The sequence below is a fragment of the Rana temporaria genome, chromosome 1, assembly GCF_905171775.1.
Source record: "Rana temporaria chromosome 1, aRanTem1.1, whole genome shotgun sequence".
NCBI lineage: Eukaryota > Metazoa > Chordata > Amphibia > Anura > Ranidae > Rana > Rana temporaria.
In genome coordinates, this window is record NC_053489.1 from 213,449,647 (window position 1) to 213,472,047 (window position 22,401).

Below are 22,401 nucleotides of genomic sequence, written 5' to 3' on the forward strand. Positions count from 1 at the left end.
CACCAGAACAATTTGCCTGACACTCTCGTGTTTCGGCACAAAAGCATGTATCGGTTTTTCAAACCATTAAGTGAGCATCCATATCCAACCGAGTGATAGATAAGATCCTCATAAATAATGAAGAAAGCAAATGATAGTGTGATAACGTAAAAACTGTTTTAATAACACACCACATAAAATCCGCAAAAGTTGCACTCTGAAATCAAACTCGTGAATCAAAATACAGCAGAACTCCTTCAATATTAATTTGGCTGATGAACTGTGGTCACGGCGGACCTAAGTAAACAACCAGGTGTTTCTCACCACTCGATCTGCACTGTGCTGGTCACCCACATTGATGGAAAAAACAGATTTCAATCGCTGGTCACTAGCAAAATGTAACACTGCTGAGGCCTCTCATGTTTAGTTCAGATGATCAAATATCCAAACTGTAGCCACGCCCCAACTTTTGCAGATTTTATGTGGTGTGTTATTAAAACTGTTTTTACGTTTTCCTCTATGCTCCCGCACCAAAACGAACGCATATGTAAGTCACGCCCGCAAATATAAACGGTGTTCAAACCACACATGTGAGGTATCACCCTGATCGTTAGAGCGAGAGCAATAATTCTAGCACTAGACTTCCTCTGTAACTCTAAACAGGTAATGGTTACATTTTTTAAAGCATCGCCTATGGAGATTTTTAAGTACCGTAGTTTGTCGTCATTCAACGAGTGTGTGCAATTTTAAAGCATGACATGTTAGATATATCTATTTACTCGGTGCAACATCTTTCACATTATACAAAAAAATTGAGCTAACTTACTGTTTTTTTTTTTTTTTTTTTTTTTTTTATTCATTGAAGTGTATTTCCCCCCCCAAAAATTGTGTTTGAAAGACTGCTGTGCAAATACAGTGTGATATAAAATGACTGCCAGTCTATTCTCTAGGGCAGGGGTTTCCTAACTTTTCGAAACAAAGGGCCAGTTTATGGTCCTTCAGTGAAAAGGTGGGCCGGACTTTGGTCATTGTGTGTAGAAAAGGTCTCGATGTCAGTGGTAAAAAACAATGACCCATCTTTGGTGTAAGTGAAAAGAATTGTGCCCCATCGTTGGTGTTGTTGGGAAGAATTGTACCCCATCGTTGGTGTGTTGGGAAGGAATTGTGCCCCATCGTCTGCATCATTGCGAGAGTTTGTGCCCCTTCATTGGTGTCAGTGGGGGGAATTATGCCCCACTGTTAAATATCAGTGGATGAAATAGTGCCCCAAGGGCCAGATAAAAGCAAGCAAAGGGCCACATCTGGGCCGCAGTTTGGAGACCACTGCTCTAGGGTATCTGCTAAAATATATAATATATATATATAATTATAATGTTTGGTAGTTCTAAGTAATTTGCTAGCAAAAAATACGGATTTTAACTTGTAAGCAACAAGTGTCAGATAAAGGCTTATGCCGCGTACACACGACCGTTTTTCGGGTTCTAAAAAATGACGTTTTTTTATGTCGTTAAAACGAATCGTGTGTGGGCTTTAGAGCATTTTTCGGGTTCTGAAAAACGGGCAATTTTTTTTTTCGAACATGCTCTATTTTTTCACTACATTTTTAACGTTGTCATTTTTCGGGTTGAAAAATCCACGCATGCTCAGAAGCAAGTTATGAGATGGGAGCGCTCGTTCTGGTAAAACTACCGTTCATAATGGAGTAAGCACATTCATCACGCTGTAACAGACAGAAAAGCGCGAATCGTCTTTTACTAACACAAAATCAGCTAAAGCAGCCCCAAGGGTGGCGTCATCCGAATGGAACTTCCCCTTTATAGTGCCGTCGTACGTGTTGTACGTCACCGCGCTTTGCTAGAGCATTTTTTTTTTCACGATCGTGTGTAGGCAAGACCATTTTAATGATCAAGTTGAAAAAAACTTTGTTTTTTCTAGAACCTGAAAAACTTTGTTTTTTACAACCCGAAAAATGATCATGTGTACGCGGCATTAGTCTTTAAGCGGTTAAGCGCATTTAGGGTTGTGCAAAAGACAAATATTATGCACACAATGATCCCAGGCAATCAGCAAATACAATCACTGTAACTTGCACCCATCCACATAGTTGTACTCAAACTAACATTGACCCAGATTCAAGTAGAATTGCGCAATATTTGCGGGGGAGCAGGGCAACGAATTTGCCCTGCGCCCCGCAAATATTTTGCGCTGCCCTCGATTCACGGAGCAGTAGCTCCGTGAATTGCGAGGGCGCGCCGGCAAATTTGCCCGGCGTAAGCGCGCGCAAGTTAAATGATCCCGCCGGGGGCGGGAATCATTTAAATTAAGCGCGCTCCCGCGCCGAGCGTACAGCGCATGCTCCGTCGGGAAACTTTCCCGACGTGCATTGCGGCAAATGACGTCGCAAGGACGTCATTTGCTTCTAAGTGAACGTGAATGGCGTCCAGCGCCATTCACGTTTCTCTTACGCAAACGCCGTGAAATTCAAATTTCACGGCGCGGGAAGGCCGGCTATACTTTAGCATTGGCTGCCCCTACTATTAGAAGGGGCAGCCTTGCGCTAAAAGTAGCCGTACGGAAACTCCGTACCTGGCTTGCGCGGGGCCCGCGCAAGCTTGTGAATCAGTGGTAGTATGCAATTTGCATACTACACGCTGATACACAATGGGAGCGCCCCCTAGCGGCCCCCGCAAGAATGCAGCCTAAAATCTGCGAGGCATAAGAGCCTTATGCCGCGCAGATTTTAGCCTGCAGTCGGTGTAACGAGGTTCCTGAATCAGGAGCACTCGTTACACCGGAGCAAGTAAGCACTTGCGCTGCGTAACCTATGGTTGCGCGGGCGCAAGTGCTTCTTGAATCTGGGCCATTGACTTTTGTTACACTTGGTTGACAACAGGGATTGTTTCTGATTAGTGTGAGTACAGTGAACAATACAGGGCAGGCAAGAGGTATCAACACCCAGTGAATTTAGCAGTTGAATCTAGGTTAGCGCACCTTAAAGCGGACCTTCAGTAATTTTTGCAACTTTCTATGTATTAAATCTTCTGCCCTGTTTGTTTAACTTTGGATGGAAAAGCATTTTTTTTATGCCAGTAAATACCTTATAGAGCCGACCTGGTAAAAAGCCTAGGCTTATGACATCATGCCCAGCTCTCTCTCTCTCTCTCTCACTCTTGTGAGAGTTTGCCAGGAAGAGAGGGGGGGGGGGGAAGTCATGCGAGGACCAATGAGAGCTGCAGGGCTGCAGAGCTGGAGGTGTTTCACTGTGTGTCTGTGTAAATCCAGGAAGTGAACAGGCAGCATCTTCAGCTGCCCAAAGTTAAAATGGATGCAGCCGGACTTAGTGGATGGAGATTTCTGCAGCATATTTGGCAAGTACAAAATCACAGTATATATAAAATAATATGCAAAGTGGTTAGAGGGAAGCTTCAGAATGACAAAGATATTTTTATTACAAATTATGTGAGCAGACTGCAGTTCCTCTTTTATCCTAATATAAATAAATATGAGAGACCAGACTTCTGATTATGTAGTAAGGTTATACAACTGTGTGCATTCCCATCTGCATACCTCCCAACATTTTGAGATGGGAATGAGGGACACCTATAAGCAAAAGTATGCAGGCATAGGACACACCCCTTGCCACGCCCCTTAAAGGAGAATTGTACAAAAAAAACAAGATCTGTTAAACCCACAAATGCTTTATTTACCACTAATATTCCTTTATATTGGCTCTTGGAATCTACAAATGCAGCAATTTAGAAATCAGATGAAAGGTTTAGCACTGGAAAATACTTTTTGATAGATAAAAAGTGAATTGTATATACAACTTTATAGAACAGATCAAAATGAGGGACAACTGAGGAGGAATGAGGGACAGAGGGACTTTGCTCCAAATCAGGGACAGTCCCTCGAAATTAAGGACCGTTGGGAGCTATGCAATCTGCACTTACTCATGTACACATAGGGCTTTATTTACTAAAACTGGAGCGTGCAAAATCTGGTGCAGCTGTGCATGGTAGCCAACCAGCTTCTAACTTCAACTTGTTCAATTAAGCTTTGATTAAAATCCTGGAAGCTGATTGGTTTCTATGCAGAACAGCACCACATTTTTCACTTTCCAGTTTTAGTAAATCACTCCTTTACCATGTAGACATAAGAGAGCATTTAGAAAAAAACATCCTCCTCCAATTATCCTGCTGGATGATAATGACAAAAACATGTACTTCCTCCATGATGCAGCGCAATCCCTTCAAATCAGTGGCGGCTGGTGCTTAATTGTGGGGGGGGCAAACAAATATCCCCCCTCTCCCTTGCAACGCTGACACCCCCTCTCCCCTCACTCGCAAATGACCTTACCTTAGGTGATGAGGAGGGCTAGGGCTGCTGCTCCTCGCTCTAGCCGAGGGAAGAGCCGGGTCTTCTCTTCGCAGCTGAACAGGAAATGGGTCCTGGCTCTGAGACCTGTTGGCCAGGAGTCCTAAGACTCCCTCGCCAATCGGGACTTGGGAGATTCTTCCTGATTGGCCAAGAGGAGAATCAGGAAGACCATAGCGAATATTATTTTGCTATTGTCACACAACTGGGTGGGCTGTGCGCATGAGCCCATCCTTTTTTTGAAGCCAATTAGAGCCTCCATCTTTAATCATGTGCTTAAAAAAAAAACATATTGAAATCCATGCATCCAGCGCCCTGCATGTAGATTGGCGCCACTGCATCAAATAGTGTGACAGTCCTTAATTCAAAACTATTTAATGGTCCTTCAATGTCCAGTAAAACTAGATCAGCTTCAATGTCCAGTAAATGCTCCACCACCACCACCACAATAGATTGATCTCTTCCTTCCTCTTCTCTCAACCTCTGTGACACATGAAAACACCCAATGATAATATGTGTTCACCTTGTGCAATGGACCTCAATACAGATCAATGTCATAACATACTTGTTGCCCCACCTTGAGCATATGTGGCATCAGCTATTCCTCTTGCTCCTTCCTCCTCAGTACTCTTCACAAGTATACATCTCATGCAAATAGAATGAGATCACAATAGTGCTTTCTGGATAGTAACAATTTATTAAAAGCTCCCAAAATCAACACTTACATTTTAAAAGCACCCACTGTCCTATGCAGTGGCGTATCTAGGGTATGGCAGCCATGGCAAGTGCCATGGGCGCCATATGAAGGGGGCGCTGATAAGTGGCTGGGCAGCAAGGCACTTACCAGGGTCTGAGGGTCTCTTCTTCCCTCCTCCCGAGCATAGGCAGGATCTCCGTTTCAGCACCTTTGCTAATGGACAATGGCAGCACTATCTCTGCTGCGTTCAGCCACACCCCTTCCCTGTTCTCCCAGGCTCTCCCATTCCATCTGGTCGGATTGGCAGCGCACAAAGAAGGAGGAACATCAGCTTTTCCGTCTCCTCTGTGAAAACTGAGGCCTAAAGTGATGAAGATTTCATCACTTCCAGTATTGGTTCTGCATTTACCTGGCCTTGGAGGGCAGAGGAGGGATCAGGGGTCTAATAAACCCCAGATTTCTCCATAAAGAGGATTTGTCACTACCAAAGGTATCACAAGGGATGATAAATATCTCTAGTTTTGTTAGCCGTTTTTTTTTTTTGTTAAGGTTATATGAAAGATGTGTTTCAAATGTTTAGACAGGGGCGCAGTTTCAGTGCTTGCCATAGGCGCCATTTTCACTAGATACACCTCTGGTCCTATGTATCTCAGCATGAACACCCAGGGGCCATAGTGATTAAGACAGCCAGTGTTCTCATAACAGAGCATTGCTCCATGTCCTGTACACGTTACACTCCTGTACCAGAGCTTCCTCAGCAGGCCTGTGAAATGCATAGCACTGTGGGAGCTTTTTAAATGTAAGGCCTTGTACACATGACTGAGAAACTCGTCGTAAATGAAACATCATTTTTCTCGACAAGTTCCTTGTTAGGCTTGTCGAGAATCTTGACAAGCTTTCTTTGCGTACACACTGTCAAGACAAAATCTCGTTGTTCTCAAATGCGGTGACGTACAACACGTACAACGGCACTATAAAGGGGAAGTTCTATTCCACTGGCACAACCCTTGGGGCTTCTTCTGCTAATCTCATGTTACTGCGTGTTAAGTAAAAGATTGGTAAGAGACGATTCGCGCTTTTCAGTCTGTTACAGCGTGACAAATTACTCCATTACGAACGCTACTTTTACCGAAGGTGCACTCCCGTCTCATACTTTATTCTGAGCATGCGCGGGTTTCTAAGCATACACACAAACGTGTTTCTCGTCGAAATGACTAAGCACTGAAGCTACAGTGTGAAACGTTCAATTTTTTTGCTGTGGCATGTTTATTTTTGTTATCGATTTTAATTAAAAGAACATTTTTGGAGTGCGGCTGTCCAAGTTTCCTTCGTATTTTTGCAGCCCGACAAGGAAATTTAGATTCCCGACGAGGAAAAAGAGAACTTGTTCTCTTTTTTTCTCATCGAGTTCCTCGACAGTTTTCTCGATGAAAAACATACACACGACTGTTTTCCTCTGCAAAAAAGCTCTGCAACCAAGTTTATTGATTGATTCTGTCGAGGAAAACGGTCGTGTGTACAAGGCCAAAGTGTTGATTTCCTCCACGTTGGTGGATGAAAAATAGCTTTGAACATTGAAGGACCATTAATAATGTTTTGAATTAAGGACTGTCACACTATTTGATGGATTGTGCTGCATCCTGGAGGATGTTATATATTATGTTCAAGTGGGGTGAAAAGCACTAATTGATGTGTTAGCAGCAATCACTTTGATTTCTTAGTTTTATTTTATTTTTCATGCGTCTAAATTTTAATGCATCTATTTTATTTTTCATGCGTTTATTATTAACTACGCAGATTGTTTTCACTGTCTTTTTGTATAAATATGTACCCTCATTTTTGCTGAGCATGCATGTTTATGAACTAAACAGACATTAGCCTTATCTCAGGGGAACAGAAGAAATCGTCCAAGAGGTCTCATTTTGGGTGATCAATTTATTCCGCTTCCAATTTCTTTCTAATAAGAAGTTCAAAATACTCAGGGAAAAGGAGGTCTGTCCCAGTCCCGCCATTATCGGCCAAGCCTGCAAATTAGGATATTGTTGATTTCTCATTGTAAAAATTTGCTTCAAATTGGTTTAATGTTGTTTTTTAATTGATATCAAGGCCGGGTTCACAAATGTGCAGCCGCAGTTCCCAGCATGGGGTCCGGTGCATTCCTGTTCTGGTGTTCTGAGTCAGGTCCGAATTTTGCCTAAATTCGCTCCTGAACTGGACCCAACCACGGACATGACCCTTTTCGGTAATGGACCAGAACTGTGTGAACTGGCTCCATTAAGAGCGGGTCACACTCGAATGCCATACGAATTGGATGCAGGGAAAACCTAAATCTAGTTTGCACATACTGTATGTACACCCGGCGTAACTCTTTTGTTATTTAGGGGATAATTCTCACCAAGGCAGTCTACTTTAATGTAGTTAAAGCGGTGGTTCCCCCTTAAAAACAACATTTTTTTATTCCACTGCCCCCCCACATTCCATCACGATTAATGCTCTTAATATTTTTTTCCTGCTGTACATACCTTAGTACAGCATCTTCACCCGTGCATCCGGGTTGCGAGTCCCGCGGGAGTGGGCGTTCCTCACAGGCTGTTGATTGACGTTTTCCCCAAAAACGAGCTCTCCCCCCGTCGCGTAAGCCGCGTCACGGTTGGCGAAAGTCGCCAATTGCGAAATTTCGCTAATGCGAATGCGAAATTGATTGCGAAATTTTGAAACATTCAATTTCACCTGCCCTTTGGAAAAAGTGTGGTTTTACGTAATGGACCCTGCAACTAACAAGGTATTAATAAAATAAATACATTATTATATAGATTTGAGGGTTTACTTTGACCAATTTGTATATTGATTAGTTTAATAAATATTGAATAACCATAGATTTGGAAAATACAAGTAAACCGTTTACACAAACGGCGAGTCGGCGCTATACTGCGCATGCGCATCGCCGTTTGGCTCCTTTCGCCAATCGTGACGCGGCTTACGCGACGGGGGGAGAGCTCGTTTTTGGGGAAAACGTCAATCAACAGCCTGTGAGGAACGCCCACTCCCGCGGGACTCGCAACCCGGATGCACGGGTGAAGATGCTGTACTAAGGTATGTACAGCAGGAAAAAAATATTAAGAGCATTAATCGTGATGGAATGTGGGGGGGCAGTGGAATAAAAAAATGTTGTTTTTAAGGGGGAACCACCGCTTTAAAGAGGAGAAATAAGAGGAAACTGTAATGTAGATATTTGCCAGCAAACCATGGGACGACATGAATAGCGTCCAAACGGATGATTTATTGCATGATCACAACACAAGCTGGTTGTTGCTGCAGCACCCTAATTTTAGAGCTCATCCAGGAATGTGTGCGATGGGAATATGAAGTATGAGAGGAAACTGGTCGCACACAGCAGTTGTAATCCAATAAAACGTCCTTTATTCTTCAAACATGGGACAATAGCGCAGGATAGGTTACAGTTGACATGGTTCACACATAGAACAGTTGGACCACCATGGGAAAAAAACATATTATGTTGCCAACATCCCTTAAATTAGAGCAAAAAATAAGAATGTACCCCCCGGTACTACAGGACTTAAAGCAGACTCAAATTTAATATTGATATCTTAAAGTACAAAGTTTATTTTTACTAAATAAAAACATTGGTGCATACATCACCTTCAATTTACATAAAACAACAAGTTTGGACATGGGCTCATGAAGAGCTGGTTACTGAAGTAGTTGTCTCTTCTCGTTATGCCCGACGCATTTAAGGAGCAAAATATATCCCTTCTTCAGGGAAATTTGGGAGAGAAGATCAAAGATGAAAAACATTCAGCACCATGGCCCAAATTGGACACATCCTTATTGAGATTTTCTCTGCATCAGGTTTTGGACAACTCCCTCAAAAATGGACCCCAAGGCCCTGAATGCCCCTCACAAGGATCCAAAGCACAGCAAATGGAAGCCTAATTGGCAGGGGTTGTAGTCAGCAAAGGAAAGAGGGATCCAAATTGGTGTGGCGTAGGGTAATTACCGTCACAGGTGATGTGTGTGTGTGTGTGTGTATGTGTGATATATATATAGATATATATATATATATATATATATATATATATATATATCTATATATATATATATCTATATATATGTGTGTATGTCATTCCCGTATACAGCGACATCTGCATTGTTTCATTTGTGGACACTTATCCACCAACTGTTACTGCTATTTATGTCTTGGACACTATAGCTACTGGTTTATTTATGTTATTATTCTTTATTTGACACACACTGATCTCAGCTGTAACTATTTGTGGACACGTACACAGGACTGTGTCACTTTGTTACCACTTGCGCTACACTATTTATGTAGTTTAATGCACATTAAGCCCTGTACACATGGGCCAAATGTCGGGAGACATCAGCCGGTTTAAAAAAAAAACAGCCAACATTTGGCCAGTGTGTATGTCCTTCAGAGTGTTCTGGTGGGGGGCATCCCCCTGTCAGAACACAACACAGTGAAGGAGATCACTATACTAACTTTGTATAGTTAGAACAGCAGCTCTGACCAGAGCTGATGGTTTTTTCCCCGTTTATCCCAGCTGGTCATAGAGTGTGAGGGGTTTAAGTTGTGCATAAATAGGTATCTCATTGTGTTGTGAAGTAGTGTTGAGCGTAATACGCCATATTCGATTTCGCGATATATCACGAATATATAGCCGAATATTCGTGAAATATTCGCTAAAATCGAATATTCGTGATATTTTATCCAAAAAAAATTTTTGAGAAATTTCGCTAATGCGAAACTGATTGCGAAATTTCGCTAATGCGAATGCGAAATTGATTGCGAAATTTTGAAACATTCAATTTCACCTGCCCTTTGGAAAAAGTGTGGTTTTACGTAATGGACCCTGCAACTAACAAGGTATTAATAAAATAAATACATTATTATATAGATTTGAGGGTTTACTTTGACCAATTTGTATATTGATTAGTTTAATAAATATTGAATAACCATAGATTTGGAAAATACAAGTAAACCGTTTACGTTGACATCTCTTAAATGTCTTTATGTTAAACAGTTATTATTCTCATTAAAGAGGTGAAATGCAAATGATGATGACACGTGACAAAAGATGGAAAATTCTTTGAAGATGGAAGACTGGAAAAACGCACAGAAACACTCCACTCTCTCCTATGACAACTGTGGTAGGAGAACTCTGATTGGCTCTGATGCAAAAGAAGGGCGGAGAAAGTATTCGCGAATATTCGGGAATCGAATATTCGCGATTGTGAATATTCGGCAACATAAAAGGATCGCCTCAGCTTAGCTACTCTGCCCAGGGTCTCTAATCATACCAGCAATGCTTTTAGACGTCGATGGAGATAACTAGGATGTGATCTGTTTTAAAAATAAAATTGAAAAAATACGAATATTCGGAATAGCGAATATTGGCCGCGAAATTCGAGTTATTCGCGAATATTCGAATATGCCATATTCGTAACGAATATTCGCAATGCGAATATTCGTGAGCAACACTATTGTGAAGGTGTGTTAGTGCGTTGTTCATTGTTATTGTTTCCCCAACACACCTTCATAGTGCACCAATGCAGGTAACATGGATTTTCACAGCACAGTGGAGTGCATGGGTCCTAAATAAATTGTAATTATGGTTGTAATGAAGCTGCAAATAAGACAGTGTTCTTAAAAGATTTGCAAAGTTGTCCATCAAAACAGAAGGTAAATGAATTCTGTGCGAATGGGGCAAAATGTAATGTTCTCAGGCTATATTCTCTGCAGATGGAATGTGTGAATAAGGAAAACACCACAGTATCCCCACTATGTTGCTGAGAAGCATACTTACTTATTTATTGTAATAGTCTTCACCATCTAGTGGCAATAATACTTTTTTTTTTTTTTTTTTTTTTTTTTTTTTTTTTTTTTTTTCCCATTCACACATTCGATCTGCAGAGAATATAGCCTGTGAACATTTTATTTTGCCCCATTAATACACAACAATATTTCTGTATTTTCCAGCATATAAGATGACCTTTTATATTTTAAAAATATGCCTCAAAAATTGGGGGTCGTCTTATACGCCGGATGCAGAGTCAGTCAGACTGCAGGCCTCCATTGTTCAAAAGCCGCGTCTCTTCCTCGTGCTGTTTCATGATAGGTGGAACACTGAACACAGGCTCTGCTGGGAAACTGAGTGTTCTGTCTATCACGGAACAGCACGAGGAGGAGGCGCGGCTTTTGAACAATGGACGCCCGCAGTCTGACTGACTCTGCCAAGGATAAGGTATGGAGATCGTCAAAGTGAGGCATGCAATGGCACAGTAAGGCATGTGGCACAGTGAGGGGGGAAGGGGGAAGGGGGTCGTCTTATACGGAGAGTATATCCCAAAACTAACATTTTAGCTGGAAAATTAGGAGGTCGTCTTATATGCCCAGTCGCCTTATACGCCGGCAAATATGGTATATGCAGTTTCAATGGACAAACAGCAATTGTTTTTATATGAATACTTCCTTTAGTTACATATAAAAGAAAAAAAATGCAATCACATAGTTTTTTATAATTTTTTTTTTCTTAATACATCAAAAGACTCAAAAACACACAAAACATTTAAAACAAATAACCCCACCTAACAAGAAAAAGAAAAAAACTCTGTTTGTGCTCACCAGATTGTACTTCAACTATTGCTCAGAACCCTCCATCACATCAGGCCCATTCTTCTCCTAAATAAAATTATTAACATTGTAAAGCTAATCTGAGTGTTCCATGTCACAATTACCTCTTAACAGTGGCGGTGCGTCTATAGAGGGCGCTGGAGCGCCGCCCCCTCTGGTTCTCGCACCGCCACTGAATAACATAGATTCATGCATTGCATGATTCTATGTTATTGTTGCCGGCCGCTGCCGCAACTATTCAGATGGCCGGACGGTGAGCGCCGACTACCTGAATAATGGCAGCTGGTTGGCTGTGCGGAAGTGCCTATCAGAGCCAGCGGCTTTCCGAGTACAGCCCTCGGCTCCGGAAGCTTATCCTCGGGACATACGGGAGGTGCGTTCCTTGGATAAGACTGACGGCCGTCTCAGCCAATCAGGTTCACCGATTCTGGTTATCGGTAACCTGATTGGCTGAAGCGTCATCGAGGGCGGGAGAAGACATCGAGGGACGTCAAGGGAGAAAGGTAAGTGCCGGGCGGGGGGGTATTTTACAGGGCACAGCGGCGACAATGGGCACAGAGGCGACAATGGGTACAGTGGTGACAAAGGGCACAGTGGCATCAATGGGTACAGTGGTGACAAAGGGCACAGTGGCATCAATGGGTACAGTGGTGACAAAGGGCACAGTGGCATCAATGGGCACAGCGGTGACAATGGGCACAGTGGCAACAATAAAAGGGCACAGTGACATGCACAGTGGCAACAATGGGCACAGTGGCGACAATTAAAGGGCACAGTGGTGACAATTTGCACAGTGGCGACAATTGAGGGGCACAGTGGCTGCGTTTGATGGCATGGCACAGTGGTGACAATTGATGGCACAGTGGCTGTGTTTGATGGCATGGCACAGTGACTGTATTTGATGGCATGGCACAGTGGCTGCGTTTGATGGCATGGCACAGTGACTGCATTTGATAGCATGGCACAGTAGTGCGAATTGATGGCATAGTGACTGCGTTTTATGGCATGGCACAGTGGTGACAATTGATGCCACAGTGGCTGCGTTTGATGGCATAGCACAGTGACTGCATTTGATGGCATGGCACAGTGGTGACAATTGATGGCACAGTGGCTGCATTTGATGGGCACAGTGAGGCTGCCTCTTAACGGTACATATATATATATATATATATATATATATATATATATATATATATATATATATATATATATATATATATATATATATATATATATATATATATATACACAATTATCCCCCTACAAAAAGTCAGCTGACTGCTCAGATAGAATAAACCAAGGAAACATACTGTGCTAAGAAAAAACTTGATAAATAAAAATTTTATTTTAAAAGAAAAGCTGCACACCTAAAAAACATGTGATACTCATGTAAACAGAATCAAGAAAAAGGAAAGGTAGATAGCGCTAAAAAAACACACTACTTAAATTAAGTGTAGATATGAATATGAGTTAAACACAACATGAGTCAGTGCAAACAAAGTGTAAATATATATATATATATATATATATAGGTTAATACCCCTCTCAAGAGATACTAACAAATAACACGCAAAATAATAATAAAAAAAAAATTAATTAAATTAGTGTCCAAAACGTGATACTGTTGTAATGTCCAATTTATATGGTGACAACCAAAAATGTAATCAAGTGAAGAGAAGAATCCACCACCGATTTATTGTGAGTTGAATGGACGTAACTGTTCCTCACAGTCGCACCAAAAGTGGTAAGTAAACACCCTTACCAGAAGTGTTGGATGCCCTGTTAGATGAGGTCATACAGGCATCAATATCCACCCTGACGGGTAATAAGAGATCCCAGCGGTAGTACGTAGCTCCTCTCCCAACGAATCCTTCCTTGGCTCCGGGCTCTGAGGCCCCGTACACACGACCGGATCTATCCGCTGGGATTTATCCGCGGATCAGTTCCAGCGGATAGATCCGGTCGTGTGTAGGCCCGAGCAGACAATTTTCGGCGGATAAAAATCCAGCCGACGGATTCCCAGCGGATAAAAATTTTGTAGCATGCTACAAAATCTATCCGCTGGAATCCAGTCCAGCGGACTGATCCGGTCGTCTGTACAGACTCACCGGATCAGTCCGTCCGCTCCCATCCCTCGCATGCGTCGTAATGATTCGACGCATGCGTGGAAGTATTTACCTTCCATCGTCGCGCACGTCGCCGCGTCATCGTCGCAATTTTTTTTCCTGCATCCACAGATTGCAGGAAAGAAACTTGCATGATTCCCCCCATCAACACAGACAGTGCTGACAGGGAAATATCCCTCCTGCCCAGCAATTGTATTCTCCCGACAAACAGTGATTATCACTAGTGGCTATAGCAACCACTAGTGATAATCATAAGAGAACCTGCTCATTAATGGTTCCTGCTCAACCAGCTGAGATTTAAACTGCCTATGGCTGGTCTTAGCTCAGCTATTAGGTTGAATGAAAAAAAAAAAGAAATGATCCAATTCCCCCATCTACACATTATAGGTGGATGAGGGAATCCTCCCAGTGTGGACCAGTGGTGGAACAACCAGAGTTGCTGTCCTGTCCTGACTATTTACAGCGCTGGTCTCTGTCTCCATGGCAGCGGCGGCAGCACATTGGAACCCAGTGCTGGTTACTTTATGGGGCTGATGTAGAGGAGGGCCAGCACAATTTGTTGTTAGAAATGGGCCGGGCATGTTCAAAATTCCACATGCCAGAGCATGCCAGGAAACCCACACTGCACAGCGCTAATCACAGGCAGTGAGACATTTCCCGGTTCGCAGCTGCACAGATCAGGAAATGTGTCACTGGCTGTGATTAGCACTGTGGAGTGTCGGCTTCCTGGCTGGATCGGGCATGTGGGATTTCAAACACACCCGAGCCCATCTCTATTGGTTGTAGACAGTTGAGCTCCCTGCACATTGCTTAGCAGCAGTGGAGCTTCTCTGACATGCTGATCGGGATGCAATCCAGGTGATGCTCCTTGTCAAATCCTAGTGTTAAATATCAGAGATTTTATTGATCAAACCCCACACTTTACAGGCATAGAGCCCACATGGCTGCTGAACATACAGTTGATTATATATGTGGTTGTACTCTTGATGCTAATAAATACTGTGTTTATTAGATCTGACTGGGAGAATCACTGGATCACATCCCGATCAGCATGTCAACAGAGAAGGTTATACAGCATTACTGCTGCTAGGTGACCAGCTGGGGGCTTGGCTCTCTATAACCAATAGTGCCAGCCTTCCCCTGCATGCACCCATAATCTCACCAGCACTAGGTCCTAATAGACTGCCGCCGCTGCCAAGGAGACAGATGCCAGACTAGCGCTGTCAATAGATGGAACAGGACAGCTGGGGAACCCTACAGTGGCAGAACACTAGGGCCCGGTGGCAAGACGACCTTTGCAACCCTGAGAGTTCTCCCACTGCTTTGGACCCTTATATTTCTTGGTGTGCTGGTGACATATATCTCTTGTTTTCTGCCACCCTGGGGGGCCCCAGTATAGTAGGAAAGGTGCTCACTGCAGAACATGTGAAAGGGCCCTTTGTGGGATCGTAGTAAAGGGCCCCAGGATATATATATATATATATATATATATATATATATATATATATATATATATAAAAATTGCATTTTATAGTTGGCCCTCCTACTTTTGTCCCTGTCCCCCCATGTGCCCCCCCTAAATATGAAAGCTGGAGACGCCACTGCTAATTACGCCTGTCCTTAAGCAGGCTATCCCTCCTTTAGTCTATTATGAATTCTGCAGCTAGACTAATACACCTCACTAACCGATCTGTAACTGCTGCTCCTCTCTGCCAATCCCTTCACTGGCTTCCCCTACCCCACCGTGTAAAATTAAAAATGCTAACCACAATATACGAGGCCATTCATAACATCACCCCCATCTACATCACCAACCTCATCTGCAGATATCGCCCAAATCACCCCCTCCGCTCCTCCCAGGACCTCCTGCTCTCTTGTTACCTCCTCCCATGCTTGCCTTCAGGACTTCTCCAGAGCCTCTCCCATCCTCTGGAACTCCATGCCCCAGTATGTCCGATCAGCCCCTAACCTCTCCACCTTTAGGAGATCCCGGAAAACTCATTTATTCAGGGAAGCCTATCCCACACCCACCTAACAACTGTGCCTGAGGCGCCCCCATCAAATCATTCTCTGCAGCTATTACCTTTTTGTACCACCACCCCCACCCTTTAAAATGTAAGCTCTACGAGCAGGGCCCTACTGTACCTTCTGTATTGATCTGTACTGTAATTGTGCTGTCCCCCCTATACATTGTAAAGCTCTGCATAAACTGTTAGCGCTATATAAATCGTGTATTATAATAATAATAATAATAATACTAGCAGAGGCAGTTTTAAGTTCCTCTAATGTCAAGGGTTGATCCAACATCTTTCTATCAGCCACTGATAATTCGGTTAGGCCACGTACACACGATAGGTTAAACCGATGAGAACGGTCTGACGGACCGTTTTCATCGGTCAAAACCGATCGTGTGTGGGCCCCATAGGTTATTTAACCTTTGGTTATAAAAAAGCAAATTTGCTTTAAAATTTAACCGATGGATTGCTAACCGATAGGTCAAAACCGATCGTTCGTATGCAAAACCATTGGTTAAAAACCTGCGCATGCTCAGAATCAAGTCAACGCATGCTTGGAAGCATTGAACTTCGTTTTTTTCAGCACGTCGTTGTGTTTTACGTCACCGCGTTCTGACACGATCGGTTATTTAACCTATGGTGTGTACGCGTGACGGACCATCAGTCAGCTTCATCGGTTAACCCAAGACAACCGTCCTTCAGACCGTTTTCATCGGATGGGCTGATCGTGTGTACAAGGCTTTAGTGTAATGGAATAAGGAAAAAGTTGCTGTTTAGCTTCCTTATAGGATACTACTATACAAGTTTAAAAACAAATTCAAAAACACTGATGAGATCTCTAAGGTAGTTCGCACAGTTTCGGTTGGAGAAGTTTGTAGTTCTACTACTTGTGTCATTGATTTTTGAGCATTTACTATTGCTGCTAAAAGATGGCTAAAATAAAAAAAATGTAAAGAATGTTGTTGGTCAGATGTAAACAAGATCTGCCTGTCTGACTTGAACCTTAGAGGTAGTACAGAACATCTTCATTATATACCATGTAGAACACACTGTGTACAGTACAGTACACCTAGAAAGCATGAATAAACAATGTAAAAAATGTTTTTTTATCAGTACATTTATTATCTCATGGAATGTGTTATGATGAGATTTTTATCATATAAATGTTCTTACAGATGAAATCTACCAGCATACGGCAGCTTTACTCTCTTCATCTCCTCGTTTTCTTATCTTTGTAAAAGCTGCATTAAAATGCTTGAAGTTAGCGTAACAATGATTTTGCTGATTGCCATTCTTGGTTACAGCTTATCCTACCTTAACCCCAACAGTACTCACAAAACACAATCAGAAGGACTTTATTAACCAAAGTGAAAACATAGGAGTTGATTTATTAAAGGCAATTAGACTGTGCACTTTGCAAAGTTCAGTTGCTCCAGAGCTTAGTAACTGAGGTAAAGAATGCCTTTGCAAAGAATACACAATGACACGCAAGGGAAAAAAAACACAATTTTTTGCTTGCACAGAATTGCATAATGGAAGCATCTGAAACAACTGCATTTGAAGAGTGCAACTGCAAAGTGCACAGTCTGTTTTGCCTTTAGTAAATCAGCCCCATAGGACCATACATATGACAGCTGTTAGTCTAAGATTAGTTAGTGTACACTGCTTCTTCTGAGCTTCAGAGGTATATCTATACAGTGAATGATTAGTACAGTACAGAATCCGGCCACATATAAGACCCAGCTGATAAGCAGCCTGTTACTAACAGGGAAAAAGTACAGCCACAGTCCAGCTGTCACAAGCAGTTTTTTACACAGACTTCCTCCAAGTCTTCACTAGTTAAAATATAAAAAGAGATGAATTATACTACAGTAAAGCGAAATCCACATTTTAACTTCTAGCCCTGAACTCCCCATATACCTGTGTTTAGCAATAACCTTTTTCCTTACCTCTCAGTTGTGGTTCTGCAGTAATTGTGCTGCTGAGATAAGGTGAGTGTGGCAAGTTCTTCTGTCTGTTGAGCCATTAAGCTGACAGGGGCTGGTTATAATTTACTGAGAGGAGGAGACGGGGCAGGGAGACGTATAATGAACTTTCCTCTTACCGCAAGGATCAGAAACTCTATACAGAAAATTAAGACTTTGTTTGCTCAGCAGCATTCTAGGTAAAAGGAACAGGTGTGCTAACCCAAGAAATCACATTTTTCTACTTAAAACACAATAATTGACTTTTCACAAAGTGATTTAAAATGCACAAATAATTCTTTTTTTACAGCAAAAAGGGGTTCAGCTATACACATTATAACCTGTCATCTGGGCATTTTAGCCCCAGTTCACATATTAGGGAATTAGATGCATTTTGAACCCCATCTGATCCGCGTGACATGTGAACCAAACCGGCTTTATATGGAGCTGGTTCACATATGTACGGGTTGGCCGCAGTGCGATTTTTAAAAAGCGTTAGGCACATAGGTGTGCGCAGCCTATTGCATTAGCGTGTGCACCCCAAAGCTCAAACACCTATGCATGTGTCAGTAGAGCAATGGACAGTGTCAGTAGGGCAGAGATTGGTGTCGGTAGGACAGTGGACACTGTAAGTAGATTTAATTTTTATAATTTTTTTATTATCATTATTATTATTATTTTTTATCATTTCTTTTTATAATTTTTTTTTTTTTCAGAAGACCCGTTAGGAGGCTTTGTTGAAATATCAGGGGTCTAAACAGGGGGAATCTTCCCCATATGGGGTGATTAGGGTGTGCCCAGGCACACCTTGTGCACACGCCTATGGTTAGGCACGATTTTCAGTTTGGTTCATGTGTGAAATTGCACCAGACAAATCGCACTGAAACCAGCCCCACACACGTGTGAACCCGGTCTGCTACAGGGTCTTAGGTGGGTCCAGTCTGCCACATAATTACATTTACATTATAAATATTTTATTTTTTCATTTAGGAAAGAATAAAAGGGGTACAGCTTTGAACATAGAGAAAATAAAAACAATAGCTTGGTAAATCACATAGTCACAGGTGAAACCTATCTAACATAGGGCAACATAGGACCAACATATGTCAAAATTAGATCAAATTCAGGAATCATGGGTTCATGAAATAGCTAAAATGGTTGAAAAAGAAATTCAGCCCATGACATATATTAACATGTGAACAGTGCATGCCCATATAACATTGTTCCAGGTGATGTGTAAGAAGCAACATGTGCCAAGGAAGAGTCAGGGTAAAAAAGAGAAGGCAAAAGCAAGAGGAAGGAGATGCAGCAAACGGGGGGCATACAGCATACTAGGCATACCACTGAGGAAAACTAACAGATAGAAGGTAATATCAACCAGTGTCCCACACTGCACAGTTTAATAAAAAGCCCAGGGCACTTCACAGTTCAGGTAAAGCTCAGTTTTAAAAGATACAAAAGGCTCAAATCACAAAGCTAACATTAGGATAAGGATCCTTATGCCACGTACACACGATCATTTTTTGGCATGAAAATAAAGTATTTTTAAAAAAATTTAATTTTAAATGATCGTGTTTGGGCTTCACATAATTTTTCAGGTTCTGAAAAACGACAATTTTTTTTTTCCGAACATGCTGCATTTTTTAACGTCGTTTTAAACTATGTTGTTTTTCGGGTTGTAAAAAATTATTGTGTGTGGGCTAAAACGATGTTAAAAACCCGCGCATGCTCAGAAGCAAGTTATGAAACGGGAGCGCTCGTTCTAGTAAAACTACCGTTCATAATGGAGTAAGCACATTCATTACGCTGTAACAGACAAAAAAGCGTGAATCGTCTTTTACTAACATGGAATCGGCTTAAAGCAGCCCAAAGGCGAATGGAACTTCCCCTTTATAGTGCCGTCGTACGTGTTGTACGTCACCGCGCTTTGCTAGAGCATGTTTACAAAATTATGGTGTGTGGGCAACGTCGTTTTAATGATGAAGTTGGAAAAACGTCATTTTTTTTTCATGCCGAAAAATGATCGCGTGTACGCGGCATTACAGTTAAATTCAGCAGTTCAATGAAATTTGAAAATTACAGTCACATGTTTGAAGAGGTCTGTTTCCTTGTGTAAGGTTTTGTGAATTGAATTTAAGGACTGAGTTACAATGGTATTCTCAATAAAGAAAGTCACATTCTGAAAAAACTGCCACGTGGCACAAACTGGCCTCCATGAAGCAACTGTACAAGTTAACAGCCTTAATACAAGCAGAATTAATCTTTTCACACGGAAGCGTTTTTACAGCGTTTTAGCGTTAAAAATAGCGTTATTAAAACGCTCATAAAATGCTCTCCATGCATCTCAATGGACCCTTTCACACTGAGTCCTGCAAGCAGCATCTTTGGAGCGGCTTTTGGGCGCTGAAAAAAATGCTTCAAAAACGCCCCTCTCCATTGAAATAAATTGAAAGCGCTGTAAAAACACCTTACCCTTCACACTGAGGCACTGCAAAAACGTCCTAAAACGTTAGGGTCTTTTCGGTGCTTTACCAGCACACTGGGATTGCAGATGAGGCTTCGCTCGAATAAAGGTCGAAAAACGCTTGAAAAACGCCCCAGTGTGAAAGGGGCCTAACAATGCAGAACTGGCACAGTCTACTCAGGGGTTGAGGAACAAGCTCAAGTCTGATGCATCTCTGGCTGTTTCCAGCTCCACAGGTCTTACGAAGCTCACGTCTCCATATCTATAGACAATAATAGACCAAACCTTGGCCAAACAAATGGGACAATTTAAATGGTTGTAATTAATATTTTCAACATGTTGCTATTGTTTTCCCTTTGATAATGACTGGACTGTCTAGGGGTGTAAAAACCGCAGAGGTGATCAAATACCACCAAATAAAAGCTCTATTTGTGGGAAAAAAAAGGATAAAAATGTTATTTGGGTACAGTGTTGTATGAATCAGCGCTGCATCAGCGCTGAAAGCTGAAAATTGGTCTGGGCAGGAGGGGGGTTTAACCTCCCTGGCGGTATGATTCTTTCAGAAAAAACATGCTGAAAGCGGTACCATTATTTGCAAGGAAATTTGGCGTTTTATATTGTAGGTCTGTAATTTTTAGAAATAACTCACTTAAATCTGACCAAACAAGATTCTAATAGGCATCCCGGGTATGACATTTTTTTAAAAACAAAATTATAAATTATAATATAATAAATAATTATAAATAATTATAACAAATAATAATAATATAATTATAATAAAAATTATTCAATAATGTAATCAAATCAAAATCACTGAAATTTGCTCAGTTGCAGAATTGTCGCTGTCATTATTTATTTATTTTTATGACGAATTTCCCCACAAATCGCTATCGCACAATTCTGCAAGTGATTATAATTTATTATCGCTGTTTTTTAGCTGATCTAAAACTATTTTTTACATAAAGGGACACTTTTGGTTGCTATGGACAATCTACAGTTTGCAGGGAGACAGAAACGTTTTTATTATATAAAATGACATGCACGACACAGGACAGACCACTAGGGACAAGGGGTGTGTGTATTTTTTACATACAGTACTGTAATCTATAAGATTACAGTATACTGTATGTAAAGTGTTTGTTTACTTTTTTGAATTTGGCGCCGTTCTCCGTCCCCGTGCGTCGTAACGTCGCAGGGAACGGAGATCGGCGGCACAGGAGGACGCTGTGTGAATCGAGCGAGGTCCCGCTCGCTCACACAGCGCGGTGGCATCGCTGGATCCAGGGACAAGGTAAGTAAACCAAGCCTGTGGATCTAGCGAGGCAAGCCCGAGTCTGACTCGGGGTTACCGCTCGCAGCAGGAAAATCTCACCCCGAGTCAGACTCGGGAATACCGCCAGGCAGGTTAAAGGGGTTGTAAAGGTTTGTTTTTTATTTTCTAAATAGGTTCCTTTAAGCTAGTGCATTGTTGGTTCATTTACCTTTTCCTTCCATTTCCCTTCTAAATGTTTTTTTTCTTTGTTTGAATTTTCTCACTTCCTGCTTCTCCTCAGTAAACTTCACACCATCATCCGAGCGGTGTTTAGTCAGCCAGAACAGCTTACTGAGGAGGAACAGGAAGTGAGAAATTCAGACAAAGAAAACAAAGAAAAAAACATTGAGAAGGGAAATCGAAGGAAAAGGTACGTGAACCAACAATGCACTATCTTAAAGGAACCTATTTAGAAAATAAAAACCCAAAATGACCGCTGCTCCGGAAGCTAGGCCGAAGCCGCGCCCTTTCCTATGGCCGAGGCATCAGCGGAGCACGTCGTGTGCCGATCCGCATATGGTGACCCGCTCGGATCACGGATCATTTACAATCCGTTGCACCACTAGTAGCAATACAAATAATTTTGATCGATCAAAAAAATTAAAGATTAATCGAGGAATTCATCTTTAATTCCCACAGCCCTAGTAAGAACCGATTGAATTATTTTAGTTTTCTTTGGTACAAACCTTTCAAATCCAGCCAAAATCTTGCTTTTGTCAGACTACTCAAAAAATTCTTGGGTAGAGAGTAAAGTAAAGTGAAAATGTGGAAATAATTAAACAACTGTACAAGATGTA

At 41.9% G+C, this 22,401-nt stretch overlaps 1 protein-coding gene across 1 annotated transcript in view; it reads right to left on the reverse strand.

Moving 5' to 3' along the window:
- Nucleotides 1-17,965, reverse strand: part of GGT1 (gamma-glutamyltransferase 1) — a 174,405-nt gene extending 156,440 nt beyond the window's left edge. The window contains exon 1 of the mRNA XM_040349374.1: nt 17,814-17,965. Coding sequence (XP_040205308.1) covers nt 17,814-17,890 — 77 coding nt within the window. The 5' untranslated portion in view covers nt 17,891-17,965. The remainder of the gene's footprint in view (nt 1-17,813) is intronic.
- Between the last annotated feature and the right edge of the window lie 4,436 nt (nt 17,966-22,401).